This window comes from Eptatretus burgeri, chromosome 10 (assembly GCF_056783735.1).
Source record: "Eptatretus burgeri isolate ZD-2024b chromosome 10, Ebu_testis_v1, whole genome shotgun sequence".
In the NCBI taxonomy this organism is placed as follows: domain Eukaryota; kingdom Metazoa; phylum Chordata; class Myxini; order Myxiniformes; family Myxinidae; genus Eptatretus; species Eptatretus burgeri.
The window spans coordinates 101972387-101994001 of record NC_140970.1 but is presented as its reverse complement, the minus strand read 5'-3'; the positions used below and the strand labels follow the sequence as shown (position 1 = coordinate 101994001).

At 45.3% G+C, this 21615-nt stretch overlaps 1 protein-coding gene across 1 annotated transcript in view; it reads right to left on the bottom strand.

Moving 5' to 3' along the window:
• The window catches only part of LOC147019316 (thioredoxin reductase 1, cytoplasmic-like), a 54910-nt gene extending 33590 nt beyond the window's left edge, over positions 1–21320 (bottom strand). The window contains exons 1-5 of the mRNA XM_085899709.1: positions 21092–21320; positions 17736–17796; positions 17484–17593; positions 17155–17277; positions 3529–3601 (exon numbers count right to left, since the gene is read on the bottom strand). Of these exons, the coding sequence (XP_085755835.1) occupies positions 3529–3601; positions 17155–17277; positions 17484–17593; positions 17736–17796; positions 21092–21196 (472 nt within the window). The 5' untranslated portion in view covers positions 21197–21320. The remainder of the gene's footprint in view (positions 1–3528; positions 3602–17154; positions 17278–17483; positions 17594–17735; positions 17797–21091) is intronic.
• Positions 21321–21615: the final 295 nt, after the last annotated feature.

The window sequence follows — 21615 nt, the reverse complement described above, 5'->3', positions numbered from 1 at the left end:
ACCACACACTTCCACGATTTTACTTCAACCTTCCCTTTGCCGAATGTTACGCAATCCTTATTTAAAATAAATAATTTCACTTTTGACGATACACCGCCCAGAGCAAAGTGCTTCTCCCATAACCACGTGATCTGTTTAGACCCCCTGCATCTACCGATCCAATTTCACCATTCACCTCACGATTTTTTCTACAACACTTTCATGACCTAATCTGATGAAAACTCTCAAACAATAATAATAATCAAAAAAACGATCTCTGATAATGCTTCATCTTCCTCTTTCACATGTGTGGTACTCTTCACTGCATCATGCACTACTCTTCTAATATTTAAACAGACTGCTCTCAATTTGACCTCTCCTTCATACCATTCCTAAAAAAAAAAATGAAAATCCAACTGTTACAGTGTTTCTTCTCTCCATTCTCTGAATTTGCCTTTATTGCATCCATCAAGAAATGTCTTCAATCACAACTCTCACCTTAAACTTAAAAAAACCCCAGGTTGCAATAAATGTTCACTTTCCATCAACCATTCTTTTTTTCCAATTTCAGTGCCAATGCACCCCTCTCACGCCTCACTCTGAAAGCAACCATGACACTTCTCCCTCGAAGCCTCCTCTCGCCTCTTTCAAAAACTCCCCCCTCACCTTTCTCCCTCAACTCCCCACTCACCCTTGTCCCACCATTCATCCCCCTCAAAGTTGCCCCCCTCTCATCCACAAAGCTGTCTCCTTCCAGTGCCCTCTCACCTCCAACTCTTCACTCCACCTCCTCAAATACTCAACCGCCTTCTGCTCCTCATGTCCACCCTCTCCCCCAGCACCACAGAGCCTTTTCTCCTCCTCCTCCGGCCCCCTACCCAAGCTATTCTGCAATCCCCCACTCAACAACCCTCCTCACCTCCCCCCCCCTCGTCCTACCCTGCCCCCCCTCCCACCTCCTGCACCCAAAGCCTCCTCCCCTCCCTCTTCATTAACAGTGTGGACCTCAATTATCCAGGGCATTAACTCGAACCTTTCAGATCTTTCCATACAGGTAACCATTGACAAACCAGACAATCCGCCTTACAGAAGCTTTCCTCCCCCAAGACGTGTCTGACTCCCAAGTATCTCTCCCTGGTTACTCCCTCCTCCGGTATGACAGACCTGAGCCTCGCCCTGGTGGAGTTGCTCCATTTATCAAAGACTCTCCTCACTCTCCATGCACTGCCCTCACTCCCCCACACCCCCAGGAATACCTCTGGCTTCGGCTTCCCCTCCACTCCCACCTCATGTTTAGATGTGTACTGTACCGTCCACCAAACAGTGATGACTCCATCTCCACCTCACTATCCGAAAACATGGAGCAACTTCAATCTTCTCATCCAAACTCTCTCTCCCTCATATGTGGCGACTTCAATTGTCATCTTGGCAGTTGTCGCGGTGTGGGTATCTCTCACCTGTTAAGGCACTTCAGCAAAAGCTTTCTGTGACTCATTGGGACTGACGCAATCGGTCAACTTCCCGAACCGGATCTCAAACAATGGTATTCCATGCCTTTCACGCATGCGCTGTGTGAGTTTACAGCAACTCTGTTGTCCTCGCCAAGAACTTTCAACCTCCCATTAGCACAAAACCTGACTCAAGTAATCTTAACACTTTTCAGCATTTAGACCAGAGTGTGAAAATTTCAAAATGGCAAACCACAATTATTTGTTCTGTTCCTGAATGCAAATCGGACTCACAAGAAACATCTACGAACCTTGGGCCTTTCAAAAGGTGCAAAATCGGTAGCTTTTGCAGCATGGACTGCAACATATCAACTTTTTGGACGAGTTGATCGGGAAGTTCTAAAACTGCTTCATTGCGCAGAGGCATACCTTTCTCGCAGGTATGCTTACAAGTACTTATGGCTTCTTTTTAAGTTTCTTCGTCGTCTAATTTTACAATCCTTATCTGAGAAGCATGAAAGATGTCCAGGCCACCCAAATTTACTTCGTCACTCAGGGTTTCTGCACATACACGACAAGCAATCTGGGGCAGATTTTAAACAACTTACGAGCATCCATCGATATATTGAAGGTAGGTCGACATGGGATTTTCATATCAAACGATACGAAGGTGGCAACTACGATTCCGTGCTGAACACCATTTAAGGAGCAAATATGCAACAATATTACTTGGTTTTTTGTCAAGGTCTGAGGAGAGGGAAGAGGCTGCTGCCTGTGTCAGAAGTATGAAGTTCACTTTTCAGAAGTTTTCACGGCAGAGAGTGGAGTCAAAGAGATAGAGGATTTTCCTGAATCAGTGAGATCATTGATGAAGATTAGGAATAGGATGGGGGCCGACAACAGTCTTGGGATGCTTCAGTCTTGGCAAGGAGGGGAAATGAAAGGGTTCCGTTAAGAGCCACGTCTATACGAGAGCGGAGGAAGACAGTAATCCAAGAGATGAATTGGCCTTGGCTTCCATAAGCAGTTTGGAAAGCAAGGCAGGATGCCAGACTGTATCAAAGGTTCGAAATATGTCCAGAGACCACCCGGATCTCATGTGTGATCATGAGGGCCTCCATCCATTGTTGGGAGAGTGGAAGCAGCATGTCCAAGGTAGTGACCAAGTCTGAATCCCAATTGATGATCTGAGATGAGGCTGTTTGAGAAAAAGGAATGATTTTATGTCAACTGCAGTGACGGTTTCCATGACCTTGCTGATTGGAAACAAGCCAATTGGTCTGCATTGAAGGGGGTCTGTTTTTGCACCTTTTTCTATGTAATGCTGTAATGTTAGCCAATTTCCAAGCAGAGGGAAGATGACTCGGGTGAAAGGGTGAAAAGGGCAGAAAGAGGAAGTGCAAGAGCAGCAGAGCAGGTTTTTAGGACACGAGAGCTGATGCTGTCGAGTCCAGTTGCAGAGTCCGAGTGGAGGGTTGCCAGAAACTTTCCCCCTTTTCAGGTGGAAAAGACGATTCAGGAGCAATTGGGTACGACTGGGAAGGTTGGCTACAAAGTGCAGAGAAGTGTGTTTGGGACCAAAGATTTCAAAGCAACCACAGAATCGAGGCATTCAGCCTTCTCAAGAGCGGAGTTGGCTGTGATGCCGTTTGAAGGAGGAAAGGGGGAGAAGGGAGCATACATCAGAGACCGACTTGACGAGGCACCACCAGCTTTTAGAGGAGGGAGACAAGTTTGAAAGGTTATTCTTGAGTTTGGACAGATGTTTTCTGGCTCTCCTGAGGGTAGACGCTTGTTGCAGGCTTTGTGGAATGATCTGAGGTTGCCTTCAGTCAGATTTGCCTTCGAGGAGGAGAATGCAAGTCGATAAAAAGCAAGAGCCTCACCATAGCATTTAGAGCACCAAGAGCAGGAGGATGGGTAAGATAATTGAAAAAGAAATGGGATTAATCTGTAAATAAGAAAAAAAATAAAAATAAAGAAACTTAAATTTGGCCTGGGAGTATATTTCAATCTTCAGCAAACTAATCTGCAAGGAATTTGCGAATGGAAAGTAAAGTAGTATGGAATGACCTAATCATATAATACAGGAGAAACTTACCCCAAGTGGTCCCCAAAGGAGTCGGCACAACAAAGTCCAGCACAAGCACCTTCTTGCCAAAAGTGCTTGCTTCCTGCAACGAGGAAAAACAAAAACAAAATGTAATTAAACATGAGCTTCACATTTAAAAAACAAAGAGTCCAATAAAATTCTGAATTCAGTCTGAAATCTGAAGACATTAATTTGCAAATTGGGACGTGGGAAACAAACCAGACCAGAGATTACACTTGTTATTGGCCAGTTCTCATCACTTACCTTGTTGAACAATCAAAATATCATCCAGGACCAAATGCAATGTGAATCAATAAGGATGGACTCAAGTCTGCAACTTCATTTCACCGACAAAATACAATAAACCCAATTTCAATTCCCTCACCCCGCTCCCTCATCCAAATAAAATAAATAAATAAATTTCATCAAAGGCAATTCCTCCCTTCATCGTTTTTTTGGCTTGCTCAACAATACAAGGTGTGTCCAGATAAGTTCAACAATCTTAAATTGAGTTGGTAAAGGAATGATTAAAACAAGGAGTCATAGACTGGTACTTACGAAATCGTCAACTTGACCTCTGACCTTGTCTAATAAAAGCTGTCTCGAGAGAAGGTAGCGACGCAAACCAGAATTTTCTACGATGATTCTGTACCAAACCATCAAAAATCGAATGTTTTGGATGTTTGACCTCACTGTGACCAAAATCTAATCAGCACTAGCCATCACCCTCCTGAATCACACGGTGTAATTTGACATTGGTAGCTCCTTCCGTTCGAGTTATCGTGCCGACAAACAAACAAACAAACGGAAACGGAAGTCATCAATATACTTGCGAAAAATTTAGATTTCGTAAGTAATAATTACATTCATGGTCAGGGTGCACAATGGGAATGCCTGATTGAAGGGGGTGGCTTAACTCATTCCACATTTGCAGTAAGGATTTCTGTCCAGTATCAAGGGCAGTGTTTTCTGCAAAGTCATCCTTCATGTCCCCACTGGGGGAACGGTGATGCTCAATTTAGTGGCAACAGGATACGGGTGTTTCCTCCAGGTGTTTCCCCCTCGGCTGAAACCGGTTTGGGTACGGGGTGTCACGGTGGCACGATAGAGCCTCGTGGACCTCTGACCAGGTTGCCAGTGATTGGCTGGGTCCTTGTCTGGCCGAAGGGCTCCAGCAGAATGGAGAGTGGTCAGGGCTGCAACTGTGGGATCAAGCCATTGGCCCACTCAAACACGAAAGTTTGGCCCCATCCTGGAAGGGAGATATGCTTGCTGAGATTATATTCGCTCCCGAGGATGTCTGTACATCTCCGGCTCTGCCTGTGGAGTCCGTCTCACTGCTTCCTTGGTTATCCTGCCCGGCTTTGTGAAATTACGACAGTTAAGAGGGTGGGGGGGGGGGTGGGGGGGAAATGGTCCACCAAACTGCACACACCAGCAACACTGTCCAAACAGCCTGCTTTATACGTGGTTTCGCTTCGACATCACTTATGGACAAGGGAACAAATCCATGAGCATCACCATTTATCCACTTGTACTGTACATCATTCAAGCTCTTGGGTCTCTCCCAGCCATGATCGCCCCAGGGCAAACCACCTTTCAAAGTCGGCCTCCAAAGCCAGATACTGACTTAGGCATCCTCTGTCATGCAAATAACTTCCTTGGCACACCCAAGCTCTTATCCACCTACAAGGCTTCATCCACAGCTTGATGGAGCGGCACTGGTCTCCCCTCTGGGCTGGCTCCCGTCTCATCTTGCTCAGCTCGACGCCGTGGAAACAAAGGCTTTCAACATCATTGCAATCTCTCACGATGAAAGCCGAATCTATGGGCCAATCACTTGGCCTTCGCCATCAGGTCGGTGATCTCAGTCTTCTTCAGCCTCATTTCTGGACTTGCACCCTTCATGCGTTGTCACCCCCACCACACTAACCCCCCACGTATACCAATAACCCCATCCTAGTGAAAATGCCTAAATGCAGACCTTCACCAAAAGTCATTTCTTCCTAGTCAGACACCCCACCTGTCCACCAAGGTTCATCCCAATCAGTCCGTAACATTGAAATATGCCACATCTTTCCAGGCTGAAGAATCACTTTTTAAAGAATCATCACATCTGGATCTTCACCAAAATATAATCACTTCGGCCTCATCACACACCCAATCTATCGACAAAATTTCGTCCAAATATGTTCACAACTGGGATATTCTGTTAACAGACAGAGACAGACACGGGTGAAGGCACAGCAGGAGGTAATATAAACGACAAGGTTCTGAATACAAGACTTATCACATTTTATATGTTTATATAAAATAATAATACAATAACACGAATAAGACTGACAAGTCCGAATATAATAAAATGGGAGAAGTCATATATTCAGAACCTCGTCGTTTAGTTATAGTACCACGTGACCTACGACATCATAATTATCATCAAAACATTCCACACGAGTAGTCACACCTATGTTGGAAATTGTCAATTGGATAAGTGGTTGCAGAGAAAAAAATTAGCACGGCCGGACCACAACCCGAAAACAATGCCACCATCGACTTCGGCAGCGGAGGCATTAAAAAAAAAAAAAATTCTTGAAAATGCCACCATCAGTGGCTATTTTATCCAATGTCTGTTGGTGCAAAATGAGGTTGCGATTTTGAAAGGAAAATAAAAACAAGAAAAAGACTCCGTGCAGAGCACGACACTTGCAAAATCCACCCCCTTCTCCAAGGGTTGCCATGGATACATCAAATTGTCCATTTCATCAAGATTAAAATTGCCAATCTTAATCAAAGCTCCGGTGAATCGGATGAAAATTATTTTTCAGATCGATATTGATTTTAGAAGTTTGACCTCGAGTTGACCTCTGACCTCAATTAGTTGGTTTCCCCAATTCAGTGATGCGCTTTGAAATTGCTGCTTAACTTCCAAGTCGATCGGATGGAAAATGTCAATTTTAGTAAATTTGACCTCAAAATCAAAAGGCTTCTCAGTCGAGACGACCTGTACGACTTGGTGAAGTTTTGTGACGATCGGTTTGGAGAATCATGACCTGTAGGCGACTGAAACGGCATACTTGAAAACAAACAGCGAGATCTGACAAACAAAACCAACTGACCAATATACTTGAAGTCTTCGATTTTGTAAATAACACGAGGAAAACAAACTTGGTCAGACATGAGATCGAGTTTAGGGAATACAATTTAAAAGTTTAAGGAAGTGCAGGGGAGTTTTCAAGTCATAATTGTGGTTTCACTGAGAAAACAACAAATGGTACCATCTCAAAACAGGGAAAGTGAGGCCACACTGCTGGTGTTTTTTTTGTTTGTTTGTTTGTTTTTTTTAAACCATCACTTATCCACTGCCCATGTGTTATCTGGAATTATGGAATATCAGACTGCAAAGGCCGAGAACAACCTTGCTGCTCACTTTGAGGATCTCATTACAAGATAAGCACGTTCTGGCAAGGAATGATAATGAGCTCAACTACAATCAACAGATCAGACGAGCAAGCACCAAAACAGAGGATGGAGAATTTAATCCGAAAGTGGATGACACCAATGATCCAGCAGAGAAAAATAAAGTTTCAAAAACAAATATCAAGCGAATCCTACAATGGAGCGTCAGAGAAAAAGAGAAAACACAACCGGCAGAGGCTCCGTCCGTGGCATGGGGTGATTGGGTACAGCTGTAAGTGCAGTGACAACCAGGCATTACCCATGTGCAGCTCGTTAGATCAATTACCCACATTCACAAAACAAACGACATTGGTTCTTTCGATACAAAAACCACGCACGGTACATGGATGCGATTAAACATCTGAAGCTTGTCCTCCACACCTCACTACAATGGATGACTACAACGGCACCTCCAGCATGCTCAACAGTTTACGTTTTGTATCCCACCGACGGGCTGGATCTGCATCTGGACCTTCAATCAAAATCAAATCAATTGGTCGACACACACGCACAATCGTTTTTTTTGCACGATATGACAGTCGTGAAGAATCACTTGAAACTTTTTTTTTTCTTTTTTTTTTTTTTTACTTTCGAGGATCTGGATTGGGATCTTTACCAAATTCTAATCAGTTCGTCCTTGTCACACAACCTGTCCACAACTTTTTGAGATATCCTGCGAAGACATATCAGTGGCAGAGGTAAAAACACAAGTTGGCATTTAATGCGTTAAAAGCATTTCTTCGATGATCGTATGCCCACTGAGGAGCTTGTAACGAGACATTAAATGGACAGAAATTACAAAGGCAGTACACTTGTTCAAGTACTTGGGAATCTCAAAAGGAAAATCAACAATCCTGGGACAATGGAGTCATGAGCTGGGTCCACACGAGCTAACGTTTGTACAAAACCAAAAATTGATTGCACAAGAAGTCGTACAACAGCGTGGCCGAGAGAAAGAGGAAAATAAAACCATGTTGGGTGAGATGAGAGCGATTACGCAGAAGGGCTGAGTCGGCTGGGTTTATTTTGGGTTGTAAGCTGTTGGCTGGCGTGCCACACCTTGGTACCACCAGGATCAAGGTAATAAGCATGGCCAGAACCTTTAGAGCAAAACTGACAGTGCTTGCAGAGATAAGTCACCAATTTAATCCATAAAAAGTCTCGGCTCTCGCAAGAGGTAACGCAAGAGCAGAACAATATTTTTTTATCTTATTCTTTTCCTCACGAGTGAAAGCTCAAAGAGCAAGAGACCAACAACATAAACAACTACAAGGGCACTCAGTAGAGCACACACCTCCGCCACGCAATGCCTGATCCACGAGAACGCATCGGGACAAATACATTTTTGAAATATCTTGCCACATATCGGTTTTGGTCCCATCTCTCAATGGTGAAGAATCACTTAAATTATCAGAACTGAATCCAGATTCAGATCTTCACCAAAATCTAATCAGTTCGTCCTTGTCACACACCGAACCTGTCCACAACTTTTTGAGATATCCTGTGCACAAAGAGAGACAAACAGACAAAGTGGGTGAAAACAACCTCCTTCACCCTCGGTGGTGGAGGTAACAATTAGCATGTTACAATTGGGCCATGTCGAACGGCATCATTCTTACACCCATAAAAAAAATAATAAAACTTAATCTGGAAATCAGGTTGAACTTGACATGCAGCAAATTAAACAGAACAGGTTTCATTTCTGGAGGAACAAAAGCTGAAGAACCATTCGAAAATGGTATGCAATGGGTTGCAGCACCTCGACCACAAATACACCATCAACTTTGAGAGATACTACATATACATGACACCAGACTTTTCCATGACATTGGATGACAACCATCAAGGCATTGTACGGCACAGAACAAACACACAGTGGACCATAAAAGGGCAGCATTTGATCATGGAGAGTTTTAGCAGATGGTTGTGTACTTTTTTTTTATGCCTCTACTGACAGTCGCCGGTGGCTATGTTTTCAGGTTGTCCTTCCATCCATACATGCACATCGTTTTCTCTGCAACCGCTTATCCGATTGAGAATTTTCACCATAGAGTGACGACTAATGGAGAATTTTTTAATTATGACATCATAGGTAAAGTGGTGTGGCAGCCATGTTGGAAAAAATAAATAAATAAATAGCAAAAAAACTTTGGACCTCTCCAAATCCACTCTGTGGAAAAAAAAAATTGAAAGTTGGCACATGTCCAACATGTCAAGTACTCTGCATGGGAAAAGTGTTTTTTTTTCTTTTTTTTTTTTCTTTTTTGACGTCATCGGTAGGTTCCTTATGACATCATAATCACATATGTCGAATGCTTTTTCAGATAAATATGAAAAATTTTGAGTCATCTTGGGGTAAATTGTATGGGGGGGGGGGGGGTTGATGACGTCAGTCACGCTGTTTAGCAGCCATATTGTTTTAAACACAAACCTTCATAAATCTTCACCTCCGAAACAGCTGAACAGATCAAAGCAAAACTTTACAAGGATGATCGTCTCCACGAAGAACAAAAAAGTTCTCCACCTATGATGTCATCGGTCACATAGTTCGGGGGGGGGGGCTGTCATTGAAACTTGATAATTGCACAAATATTTCACATTAAAAAAACAATTCACGCATCATCTATCACTGGTGTTAAGTTACGAGTTTTATTGACCATTTTCACAGCGAGAAACCGATTGCATCAGTGCATGGATATGAAAACCCCTTTGAACGTTTAACAACTTGCTACCTGCCTGTATAAAAGTGGAAAATATAGTTTTGTTATGCTTCAAAGTCCACGTTGTGTGGACAAAAATATGCACGGCACTTGAGTGAATGCTGCAGCGACAGTCTGATTTATCAAAGGTGATTAATGATAAGACCAAGAAATATACCCAAAATTAAGGAAAAAGTTGGAAGAAAGGAAGGGTGGGGGGGGGTTAACATACATGTGAAGCAGGACTAAAGACACAAGTTAAATTGTCGAATATTGGATCAACTTGCACGAAGGAATCAGCCTTTTGGGGAGAAAGTGACATTTACCAAAGTAACACCAAACACTGAAGGTTGTACCCCTGGATACATCTGACTCGTCAACATTCTTCTGTCACACAATTTCAAGACACGAACAAAGGTTAAACTGGTGAGAATATTCAGGAATGTAGTCTTGATTCGTGTGTCGTCCATTGTGAAGCTTTCAGCCTTCTTCATGTCAGTCCAATCACAAAAGATGGTCAAATTATGACCATCGGAGTCAAATGTGTAAATAAAGCAATTGGGGGGGGGTGAAAATGAAGGCTGAGCAAGGAAGATTGCAATGCCCACCAAAGCAGAAAGGTGAGATAGGTAGAGAAAAGTGCTGGTTCAAAGAAATTGCAACACCAACACCAACACTATCTCCAAAGAAAAAAAAATATGCAAATGATCCACAAACAGATCACCAAAGTTTGCTTCAAATTCCAGAACTAGGCGTTGGATCACATTCTGGTTTGCTGTGGAGGAAGATTTTGCAACAGAACCTTCATAACGTTCCGTTTTCCTGTGAAAATGAAAGCATCGTGGTTACAAAACAACTGGTCTGCTTCTACGAGATGCAGATAACCTCTCTTTCAAGCAATCATTTCCTTCTCGTGTCCAGCAAAACCAACTTTCATGTTCCTCTCCACATCCCGCAAAACCCAACTAACCCCAATCCTCGGGCATTGGCACGATGGGTGTCAAGGTCTCATCGGTTCTTTCCTGGAAGCGTCACGTCACCAGTGGTGGAAAGGCTTTCTGGAAAATTGGCTCCTTCACTGGACCCACAGGAAGTTTTACATTTAATTTAACCAGCTCTGCTCTTTCTAAACACTGGCAAAAAAATAATTACATCACACGCACGAGGCGAATGGAGGGTTAAGTAATTGGCTCGGTTTGTCTGTCCACAGACGGCAATCTACGATCAAGGAGTAATTTCATTTCAAAATTTGAAAACTGTAAAACAAAACGAGAATGCGAACCTGCAGTTTAGAAAGACTCAAATTGGCAAAATGTATGGAATCTCATCCTGATCGCACATTTCCACATAGGATTGAGATAATATATTTTTTTTTACTCCGTCTGCCAGTGTGGCATTCAAACAAAATTGAAACCAATTCCAAACAGGAAACTCAGGTTTTTCAGGAAGTCAAAGGACAAACAGCCACGAACGAGAAGGGCAATCGGTACAGCGCATACCTCCGCCACGTAATGCCTGATCCACGGCAAAAAAACATTTTTGAAATGTCATGCTCTGCAGTACGAAATCGCTTTTGGCCCGATCGCTCAACGGTGACGAATCGCCTAATAAATTAAATAATTCTCGTAGCCAGATATGGATTCAGATCTTCTCCAAAATTGAATCAATTTGTCCTTGTCACACAACCAACTTGTCCAAAACTTTGAGATATCCTGTACACAGACAGAAAAATGGGTGAAAATCTCCTTTACCATCGGTGGTGGATGTAACAATTAATTTAATGTGTTCAGGTGGTGGAAAGACGGTGCGTCAATGGTGGTAAACTTGCCAAAAGGAAAGAAGAAAAAAGGCCAAATGTGTCCAAGAGCAGCGTCCTAAAGGTTTTGGCAGTAAAAAAAAAAAAACACAACAACTTCCGATATTTCGTCACATGCCTTGATTAAGCCAATAGCGAGACCCGTCATAGTGCATTTACGTATTTACGAAATGTAGTGTATTTATGAAATAAATAATGTATTTACGAATTTACAATACATTAAATGGAATAATCTTTAACTCGTAACGTGAACTTTTCGAAACTTTAAAGCAAATGTCCGAACATATTTAAAAGTTCATGATAGACGCTCTCAAAAGGCACCCTCAGTGCGAGGATGTGTAAAGGTGTTAAGTATTTAAGGAGATCCGGATCGTGTATATAAAAGAGCAGAGTCCAAATATAAAACGTTTTGTCTTCACAAGAAGAACAAGAACAAGAACGCCGAGCATTCTGAGAGCAGCGTTCGCGACGCGAGAAGCTGCGAAAAAGTTTTTCATTTTATTTTGTCCAGCTTTTTGAAATCTATTTTATTTCAATCAATTTATCCACTTGAACGCTGCAGAACACAAATCACCTTCTTGGCACTCTCAATCCCCTTCCATTTCCTCTCAGCAGTACTTGGAAAATTATTTATGCCGACTCATGCCCTGAGGAACTGCAAGAGTCAGCATTCAGACAAATATGTCATTTTTGGCATTGAAGACAAGCTGAGGCCTGTGTTACAACACTGCAGTCATCTCTGGGGCAGTGCTCCTCCAGTCCTTCACATTCTTAATCACATCCAGGCAAAGCATTCGGATCAGTTGGCGACATCAATTAAAAACCTCCAGCCTGTGGTCTCGGGAACCACCGGCGAGTAATTTAATCTCCACGAACGTTTCACTGCAGTCACCATGGTTGTTCTTCAGCAGAATAGGCTATCATCCCTGCTCCAATGGTTTACACTCAAACTCACTCCCTGCATACTCTCATTCCCCAAAGTTTTGCTTTGAAATATTGAGGAAGGCAAATAATTTCAAAACTTAGAATGATAGATTTCCATAAAGTCTTTCTTCTCTACGTTTCCCACCACCCCCAGCATTGCAGGGGGCCACATATGTGACCAAAGGCATTCCTCCACTGCAATGAATGAAAATATTTTCACAAGATCAGAACATCCGTCCAGATATGATGCTTGCAGATGTTAAATCAACGCGTTTGTTTGATTATGGAGGAACAATATCCCCCAAAATCCAGTTTTCGATAAAGCTCACCGATGCACGTCTGAGCTCACCAAGAATCAACCTTGGCACAAGGCACTTGTGTGAAGGACAGTACTAATTGGCTTACATCTTCACAATTTTCCTATCCTCCAGGTAATACAGGCAATTAGAGATGCCAAAAATACAAACAACAGCACATTAGGACTGACTCAATCGGTCAACTTCCCGACCCGGATCTCAACCAATGGTACTCCATCTCTTCTGGATCTGATTTTGACAAATTTCCCTGACAATATCTGCTGCTCTTCTTCCACTCCAATCGGCTCTTCTGACCACGTCCTTGTCAAAGTGGACATCTCTCTGGCAATTATCAGAGAACCACCTCACCGCCGTCGAGTCTGGCATTTCACTCAAGCCGACTGGCAGGGTCTCCGAGCAGCCATCAAACTTACAGACTGGTCTCCCATCACTACTTTTTCAAACATCAACTCATCCTGGGAATTCTTTCAAAGAAACTTGCTCTGCCTCATGCACAGATTTATCCCCTCTCGTGTTCAGTTGTCCTACCCTTCCTCCCGCCCTTGGTTTACTGAAGCTTGTGGCGAGGCAGTTGTCCTGAAACAACTTGCCTTTGCCTCATGGAAAGCAAACCCAACTGAGGGCAATCTCAGTTCCTTCCATAAAGCTCGGAACAAGTGTGTATCTACCCTCAGGAGAGCCAGAAAACAACATCTTTCTCATCTTAAGTCTGAACTCTCAAACCTCTCTCCCTCCTCAAAATCCTGGTGGCATTTAATCAAATCTGTTTCTGGTGTGTGTTCCCCCTCCATCCCCTCCCTTAACTCAAATGGCCGCACTGCTGATTCCACACGTGATAAAGCTGAATGTCTAAACTCGGTGTTTGCAGCTAAATCTTGTGTCCTAAACCCATCACTTTCTCTACCCACCTTACCCAGTCGCACCCAACTGTCCCTGGACTCTGTGTCCTTTACCCCTGACAAGGTGGAGAGTTTGCTGTCAAACCTCGACTCAGATTCTGCAACCGGTCCAGATGGCATCAGCCCACGTGTCCTCAAAGCCTGCTCTTCTGCTCTTGCTCACCCTCTCTCTGTTCCATTCACCCTCTCATTTGCCCAAGGTCATCTGCCATCTGCTTGGAAATCAGCAAACATCACTGCCCTGCATAAAAAAGGTGCAAAAAACAGATCCCTGTAACTACAGACCAATCAGCCTTCTCCCAATCATCAGCAAGGTTATGGAATCCATCATCACTTCAGACATGAAATCCTTCCTCTTCTCCAATGGCTTGATTTCCGATCATCAATTTGGTTTCGGACCAGGTCACTCTACCCTGGATATGCTGCTTCTGCTCTCCCATCAATGGATGGAGGTCCTCAATGCCAGACAGGCAATCCGAGCCGTATCCCTGGACATATCACGTGCTTTTGACACGGTCTGGCACCCTGCACTACTCACCAAGCTCTCTTCCCGTGGTATTCAAGGCCATCTCCACTCATGGCTCGCAGACTTCCTCTCCTGTCACAGTCAACGTGTGGCCCTAAATGGAGTTCTTTCATCCCCTCTTCCTGTGCAGGCTGGAGTTCCTCAAGGTAGCGTTCTGGGCCCTGTTCTTTTTCTGGTTTTCATCAATGATCTCTCGGACTCTCTGGAAAATCCTCTATTTCTCTTTGCTGACGACTCCACCCTCTGTCATACCATCTGTCATCCCTCAGACCGGCAAGCAGCAGATCTGGATAAAATCACAAACTGGTCCAAAACGTGGAACATGTCTTTCAATCCAGACAAATCTCACACTCTCACTATGTCTCTTCGAAAGGACCGTTTAGAAACCCCCCCCATCCACTTTCTCAACAATCCTCTGGAAGAAGTCTTTTCTTTCAAGCTTCTGGGTCTCACCATCTGCCATGACCTTTCCTGGGAAAGTCACATTTCCAACCTCACCTCAAAAGCCAGTCGCCGACTGGGAATCCTCCGTCGTGCAAAATCCTTCCTCGGCCGTCTTGAGCTCCTGACCACTTACAAAGCTTTTGTCCGTAGCCTGATGGAGTACTGCTCTCCCCTCTGGGCTGGTGCTCCTGCCTCCCACCTTTCTCAGCTTCACGCTGTCGAAACCAGGGCATTTAGGATCATCGGCATCTCCCGCAATGAAGCTGAGTCTTTGGGCCTCTCACTCAATCACCGCAGGTTGGTCGGTGGTCTTTCTGTCTTCTACCGACTCCTCTCCAGCCTTGCCCCCCCCCTGCTCTCTCTACGATTTGTCCCCACCACATTTCTACAGGGCGCTCAAGGTCCGCCAACAACCCCCTTCTGGTAAAACTACCAAAATCACGAATCACTGCCCATCTTCACTCTTTCATTCCTCTTTTTTTTCCTCCCTTTGGAATAATCTTCCTCACTCTATTCATTCCCATTCTTCCCTCCAGGCTTTCAAAACAGCTGTTCACCACCACCTCTTATCACCCCCCATCCAAATCCTCGATCTTTTCTACCCCCGATAATCCACCCAAGCCCACTTCCTTCAATTCCCCTGCTTTCCTTCCTGAAAGTCCCTGTAATGTCCATCTTCTCTTCGCCATGTTCACCGTCCCATCCCCATCCCTCTCCCTTCCACAGTTCACCTGTGTCTGTTCCCCACTGTTTTGTCTCTCCCACTCTCACCCCTCTTGTCTCATGCCCCCTTGCTGTGAGTTGTGTGTTTGCTCTCATACGAGCCTCAACAAGGTACACAAAAAAATAAAAATAAAAATAAATTAAAAAAGTATTATATTTGTTCATACAAAGTCAAGACTCATGGAAGAAAACAAAGAATCAGGGTGCAAAGGGACAAAAGTAACAGCAGATCGAGGAAAAACACAGCAACAAACAAAAAACAATGAACGGCAGAAAGAGGGGGAGGGGTGGGGGTGGGGGGGGGAACACCACCAACAGGGCCACTGTACAAAAGAGGTGCACGCAAGAATAACGGGTAAGGGAGCATGCAGGGAGTGGACAAGATAGACACGAGAGGAAACTCATAAGAAGGTAAAGCTGGAAATTTGGAAGGAAGTGGGGGAGGGGGGGTAGGAGCTGATATTTGCCAAGATTGAAAGCCATATTCCCAAGTGTTTCACCAGCTTGCAATTCTATCAAAGTCTGAAGAGGGAAGAAGTTGCTGCCCTCCTATTTGAAGGAGAAGGGATGTCACAGCAGAGGGTGGAGACATCAGCAAATAGGGGATTTTCAGGGATTGTTGATGAAGATTAGGAATAGGATGAGGCCGAGAACACTGCCTTGGGCTTGACAGGGAGATGAAAAGATTTCCTTGAGCTACACATTGGCTCAGAGTAGAGGAAGGCAGTAACCCACGAGTGGAGTTGACCTTGGATGCCATAGAAAAAAAAACTTTGGCAAGCAAGATAGGATGCCAGACTATCAAAAGCTCAACAAAGATCGAGAGATCACCCTGATCTCACGTAGATCGAGGGCTTCATTCCATTGTTGAGCGAGTCGAAACTGCATGTCCAAAGTCGATCAACCTGGTCTGAATCCGAACCAACGGTCCAAGATGAGGTCATTGGAGAAAAGGAAGGAGTTTAAATCAACTTTTATGGATTCCGTGCAGATAGGTCTGCCATGAAGGGGATCGGTTTTTGTTCCTTGTTTATGCAATACAGTGATGTTCGCTGACTTCCAAGGAGACAGGAGAATACCAAAGGGAAAATGACAGGATGAAAAGGGCAAAGAGGATTGCAGGAGCCGCAGAGCAGGTATTTAGGACATGCGAGTTGGTGCCATCAACAAACGTCAGGAAGAGTAAAACAGCTTATCCTTTCAGATCACCACAATACAGGGGTTGATAATGAACCCCACAACAACATGGAAATAACTATGTACAAATGCAATGCCCAAACAAAGCAAACCATGTTACAAAACAATGATATTAACAACTAAACTGCGAAAGAGCACAATGCAACAATTCCAGCAAACCATCGATTTCAATAAAACCCCTGAAAATGGTTGATCAATTCGGACAGACATGCTCCATTGGCACCCCATGCTGAACGAGAACAGCAATGCTTGGAAATTAAAATCCAACACTGATGAACATTATACAAGTACGATAGTTCGTCTTCTTCTTGCGTACGGCAGCGATCATTTTGTTGGGGTACGACTGCCACTGATGCTGTGCCCCTCCACCAGTAAACTGGTACTCATTTCACCGACCTCAGAAGGATGACAGGCTGAATCAACCCCACCTGGTGTTAATTCAGTGGCTAACAAGGGCTCAAACTCAGGACCCCAACATCCTAAGCCAGCCACCCCAACCACTAAGCCAACACAAAGCTTATACGATATCAAGCCAATTGTATAAAGAGAATCACTACGACACAGATCAATCACTAAAAAAAAAAATTAAAAAAAACACTTTTGTGGTGACATGCAACTCGCTCAAGATACACACCTTGGAGGCAGCAAGACCCCCAGAGCCTCCTCCGACAACTATGAGATCGTAATCATAGCTTGTGCTTTGGTCCGATTGTGGCACCTCTGCCAGAAGCTGAGCAAGGCGGCCATTTTCATGGGCCTAGAAATAAAACAAACACGCAACCTTGTCACGACGACCATAAAATTTCTTCCAATGTCAAGCTAATTAACATTCTGAGGAATTACCAAGATTTGAGATAACCAGGGACCTTTGAAGACAGACACCAAAATGGGAAGGAGGAAATTAGAAGTCAGGTTATCAAAAAATAATCCCTGTAATGGGACATGATCAGTCATGGTACCAACCTGAAATGTACTGTCGCAGCCACCAACATGGGTCTTGTTTACAAACACATTCGGGACAGTATTCTGCCCTGTGAAGTCCAGCAGAGCCTCTTGGAGAGCAGAGCCATTCTCTGCAATGTTGCACGAGTTGCAGCGATCAACAACATGAACATTGCAATTTGCATAATAATAATAATAATAATAATAATAATAATCAAAACGGAAAACATTTTCCTTGCTGCTGTGTGCAACATCGTATCAGTTGCATCTCACCAGTCTCATCCAACTCCACAACATCATATTGAACACCAAGCTCTGTGAACAAGTCTTTAACCTGAAAAGAAAGCAGATTGCTGATGCTTGGGGGAAAAAAAAAAAAAATTAAAAAAAAACAACAGGATTCCATATTTATAACATGCCAGTGTTCATCAGATTTGTCATTGGGTCAACAAAATAAATATATAAAAATAGCAAGGTCGATGGGGGCACAATCACATACACCCATGCTTTCCACTTAAAGAAAAGTTGAAAGATGACAAAACTTTCACCAGGAATGAGCTCATCACTTTTTTTTTGAGTTGAATTATTTATTTTTCAGTTTTGACCCCGTGACCCGAAGTTCAGACACACACCCAGGGCAGGAACAAGATAAAATCCAGAAAAAACAAAATGCCACAGATTTCATGCATCTTGCAGCATCACCTGTTGGAAGGAACAATGGAAATTTGGGAGGACAACCCTGCAAGATTTTGTAACCTGGTGTTGGCTTAACGGTCAGGGTGGTGACTTGGGATCCTAGGGTCCCGAGTTCGAGCCCCATTTTACGCCGAATTAACACCAGGGGGTTGACTCAGCCTGTCATCCTTCCGAGGTCGGCGAAATGAGTACCAGTGTGGCAGCCAAAAGGCTGCGCACGAAGGGGAGGGGTTTCAACGGATTTATTAAATCTGGTATTGGTGTGGTTCAGGCATGATGGGCTGAATGGCCAATATAAGATACATCACTTGAAGTTGCCTACCAGGACGGTCTCAAACAAAATCTACACTTTGCAGGACAAAAACTTTACAAGGTTCCGCCAGTTAATGCATACGAGCCACTTCACGCCTTACGAAATGACTTGTTGCCACCCCAACAGGAACACATACAAACACACGAGAGCACAAATTGGAATCAATAAACTTCCAAGGTACCAACGTGTTGCATCCAATGAGGGACAGCTTCAGGACGACCGTTCCACCAATGGTTGGAGTTCGAGTGAACTAAGCCACTTGCGATTAAAACGTATTGCTCAACTTTTAAGCAGCTTGGCATCTCGAAGGGGTTTATAAATAAGCTCGAATACCCGAGCTTTAACTAGTCATCGTAAGGGGATAAATTGGAAATAAAAAGCAGTCGATGGGTTGGTGTCAACACAGATAGGGTAATTGAACGAGGCCTCACCTGGAATATTGTGTTCAATTTTTGTCAATCTGAAGACCAAATGCTCCGGAGGGTTCGGCATGGAACAACGAGACAAAGCCACGAGGAACGGCCGAAGGAAGGACTTGATACACGAGACAGAAGAGTGAGCACATCAAGGCAGGGGTCTTTCACTCAAAGGGTACTAAATGTATGGAATTATCCATGGGAAGGTAATGACGGCAGAAATGGTAATGGGGTGGACGTTCTGCTGGGGAGCACGGGGAGCACGAGTCCGAGGGTCTCGTGCTCGTCGAAAAGGTGAACGCGCCGTCTGCTCGTTCGCTCTCCCCCAGTGATGTCTGTGCCTGCCCAACTGTCATCATTCCCACCCCTCCACCTCATGCAGTCAATTCATGTCGACAAACTACGAGAGCAAATCGATACGTGGATGCAGTGCAGGCTTCGTGAACCGAATGGCTCCCTCCTTCGTCAGAGTTCATGTGATGCAGCTCACACTACATACAACCTGCTGCTTGGAGCCTCGTTATTCTCCTCCAAGACCAACACCTACAATAATACATGAACATAATGGAGTCAACCACCTCGCCGACCTTGATCTCGAATAAACATTCAAACCCAAACAGACGATGGTTTCTCTTCACTCAACGCCGTGTTACAGCACGATTCATCACGACCTTTGGAGTGGGATACAGACCACAGTGGACCCGAGAACCGTTCGGACATTTAATAACGGAGACGCGATCAACCTCAACTCATCACCGTTTCGACTTTAGACATTCACCAAGTACTCGACACACGATTACCCGCAGCAAACCTGAACCACACCTACCGAAGGATAATTAATCGTTAAAACATTAAATATTTGGTTCAGTGTTATAGTTTAAACCCAAAGTAAATATCTACAGGTTAATTAATTATCAGTAATGATGCAGGAAATGGCATGAAGCCGGGGACTCGGGCCTAGTGAACTGTGGAGGGTATGATGGGGGGCCTAGTGATGGGGGGGCCTAGTGAACTGTGGAGGGTATGATGGGGGGCCTAGTGATGGGGGGCCTAGTGAACTGTGGAGGGTATGATGGGGGGCCTAGTGATGGGGGGCCTAGTGAACTGTGGAGGGTATGATGGGGGCCTAGTGAACTGTGGAGGGTATGATGGGGGCCTAGTGATGGGGGGCCTAGTGAACTGTGGAGGGTATGATGGGGGGCCTAGTAAACTGTGGAGGATATGATGGGGGGCCTAGTGATGGGGGCCTAGTGAACTGTGGAGGGTATGATGGGGGGCCTAGTGATGGGGGGCCTAGTGAACTGTGGAGGGTATGATGGGGGGCCTAGTGAACTGTGGAGGATATGATGGGGGGCCTAGTAAACTGTGGAGGATATGATGGGGGGCCTAGTGATGGGGGGCCTAGTGAACTGTGGAGGGTATGATGGGGGGCCTAGTAAACTGTGGAGGGTATGATGGGGGGCCTAGTGATGGGGGGCCAAGTGAACTGTGGAGGATATGACGGGGGGCCTAGTGAACTGTGGAGGATATGACGGGGGGCCGAGTGATGGGGGGCCTTGTGATGGGGGCCTAGGCCCTAGTGAATCGTGGAGGGTATGACGGGGGGCCTAGTGAACTGTGGAGGGTATGACGGGGGGCCTAGTGAACTGTGGAGGGTATGACGTGGGGCCTAGTGAACTGTGGAGGGTATGACGGGGGGCCTAGTGAACTGTGGAGGGTATGACGTGGGGCCTAGTGATGGGGGGCCTAGTAATGGGGGCCAAGGCCCTAGTGAATCATGGAGGGTATGACGGGGCCTAGTAATGGGGGACTAGGCCCTAGTGAACCATGGAGGGTATGGCGGGGGGGCCTAGTGATGGGGGGCTAGGCCCGAGTGACCCGTGGAGGGTATGACGGGAGGCCTAGTGAACTGTGGAGGGTATGACGTGGGGCCTAGTGATGGGGGGGCCTAGTAATGGGGGCCTAGGCCCTAGTGAACCATGGAGGGTATGACGGGGGGGCCTAGTGATGGGGGCCTAGGCCCGAGTGAACCGTGGAGGGGATGACGGGGGGCCTAGTGATGGGGGCCTAGGCCCGAGTGAACCGTGGAGGGGATGACGGGGGGCCTAGTGATGGGGGCCTAGGCCCGAGTGAACCGTGGAGGGGATGACGCGGTTCTGCCATTTGAATCTATTTCCTGTGAGAAAGCTCCGTGACTCACTCACCCGAGAGCAGAAACGACAAAAGCTTTTACTGAAGATAACAACACCACCGGCGGACACCTTCCGCTCCACGAGCACTCTCGCTTGACTCCTGTCCAGCGGAGCCATGTTACAGCGGAACGTCACGAACACGATTCCTCACAACCCAAACACCACCACCGCCGCCGCCGCCACCACCACCACCACCAAACAGTCAACCACGAAGGAGTTCGAGCACAAAAAGACGAGGTTACTCATAAAGGGGAATTTATATCACGTGTCGAGGATGAGTGGGTGGAGCAACGAACGGTTGACCAATGGGAGCTATTCAGGGGTGCGTTCAGTAACCAATCAGCTTGAAGAGCGCTCGCCGAGTGGCTTAAGAACTGAAGCAAGCACTTCATTCAAAACGGCTGATAAGGAACGGCCGGCTTGGCAAGCGATAGCGAGCCGCTTGGTCCCTGAACTCACGTCCGGAAAACCACGAGCGACGTCACAGCTCGGATGAACGAACCTCCGCGGGGATTCAGACCATAAGAGAACTTACA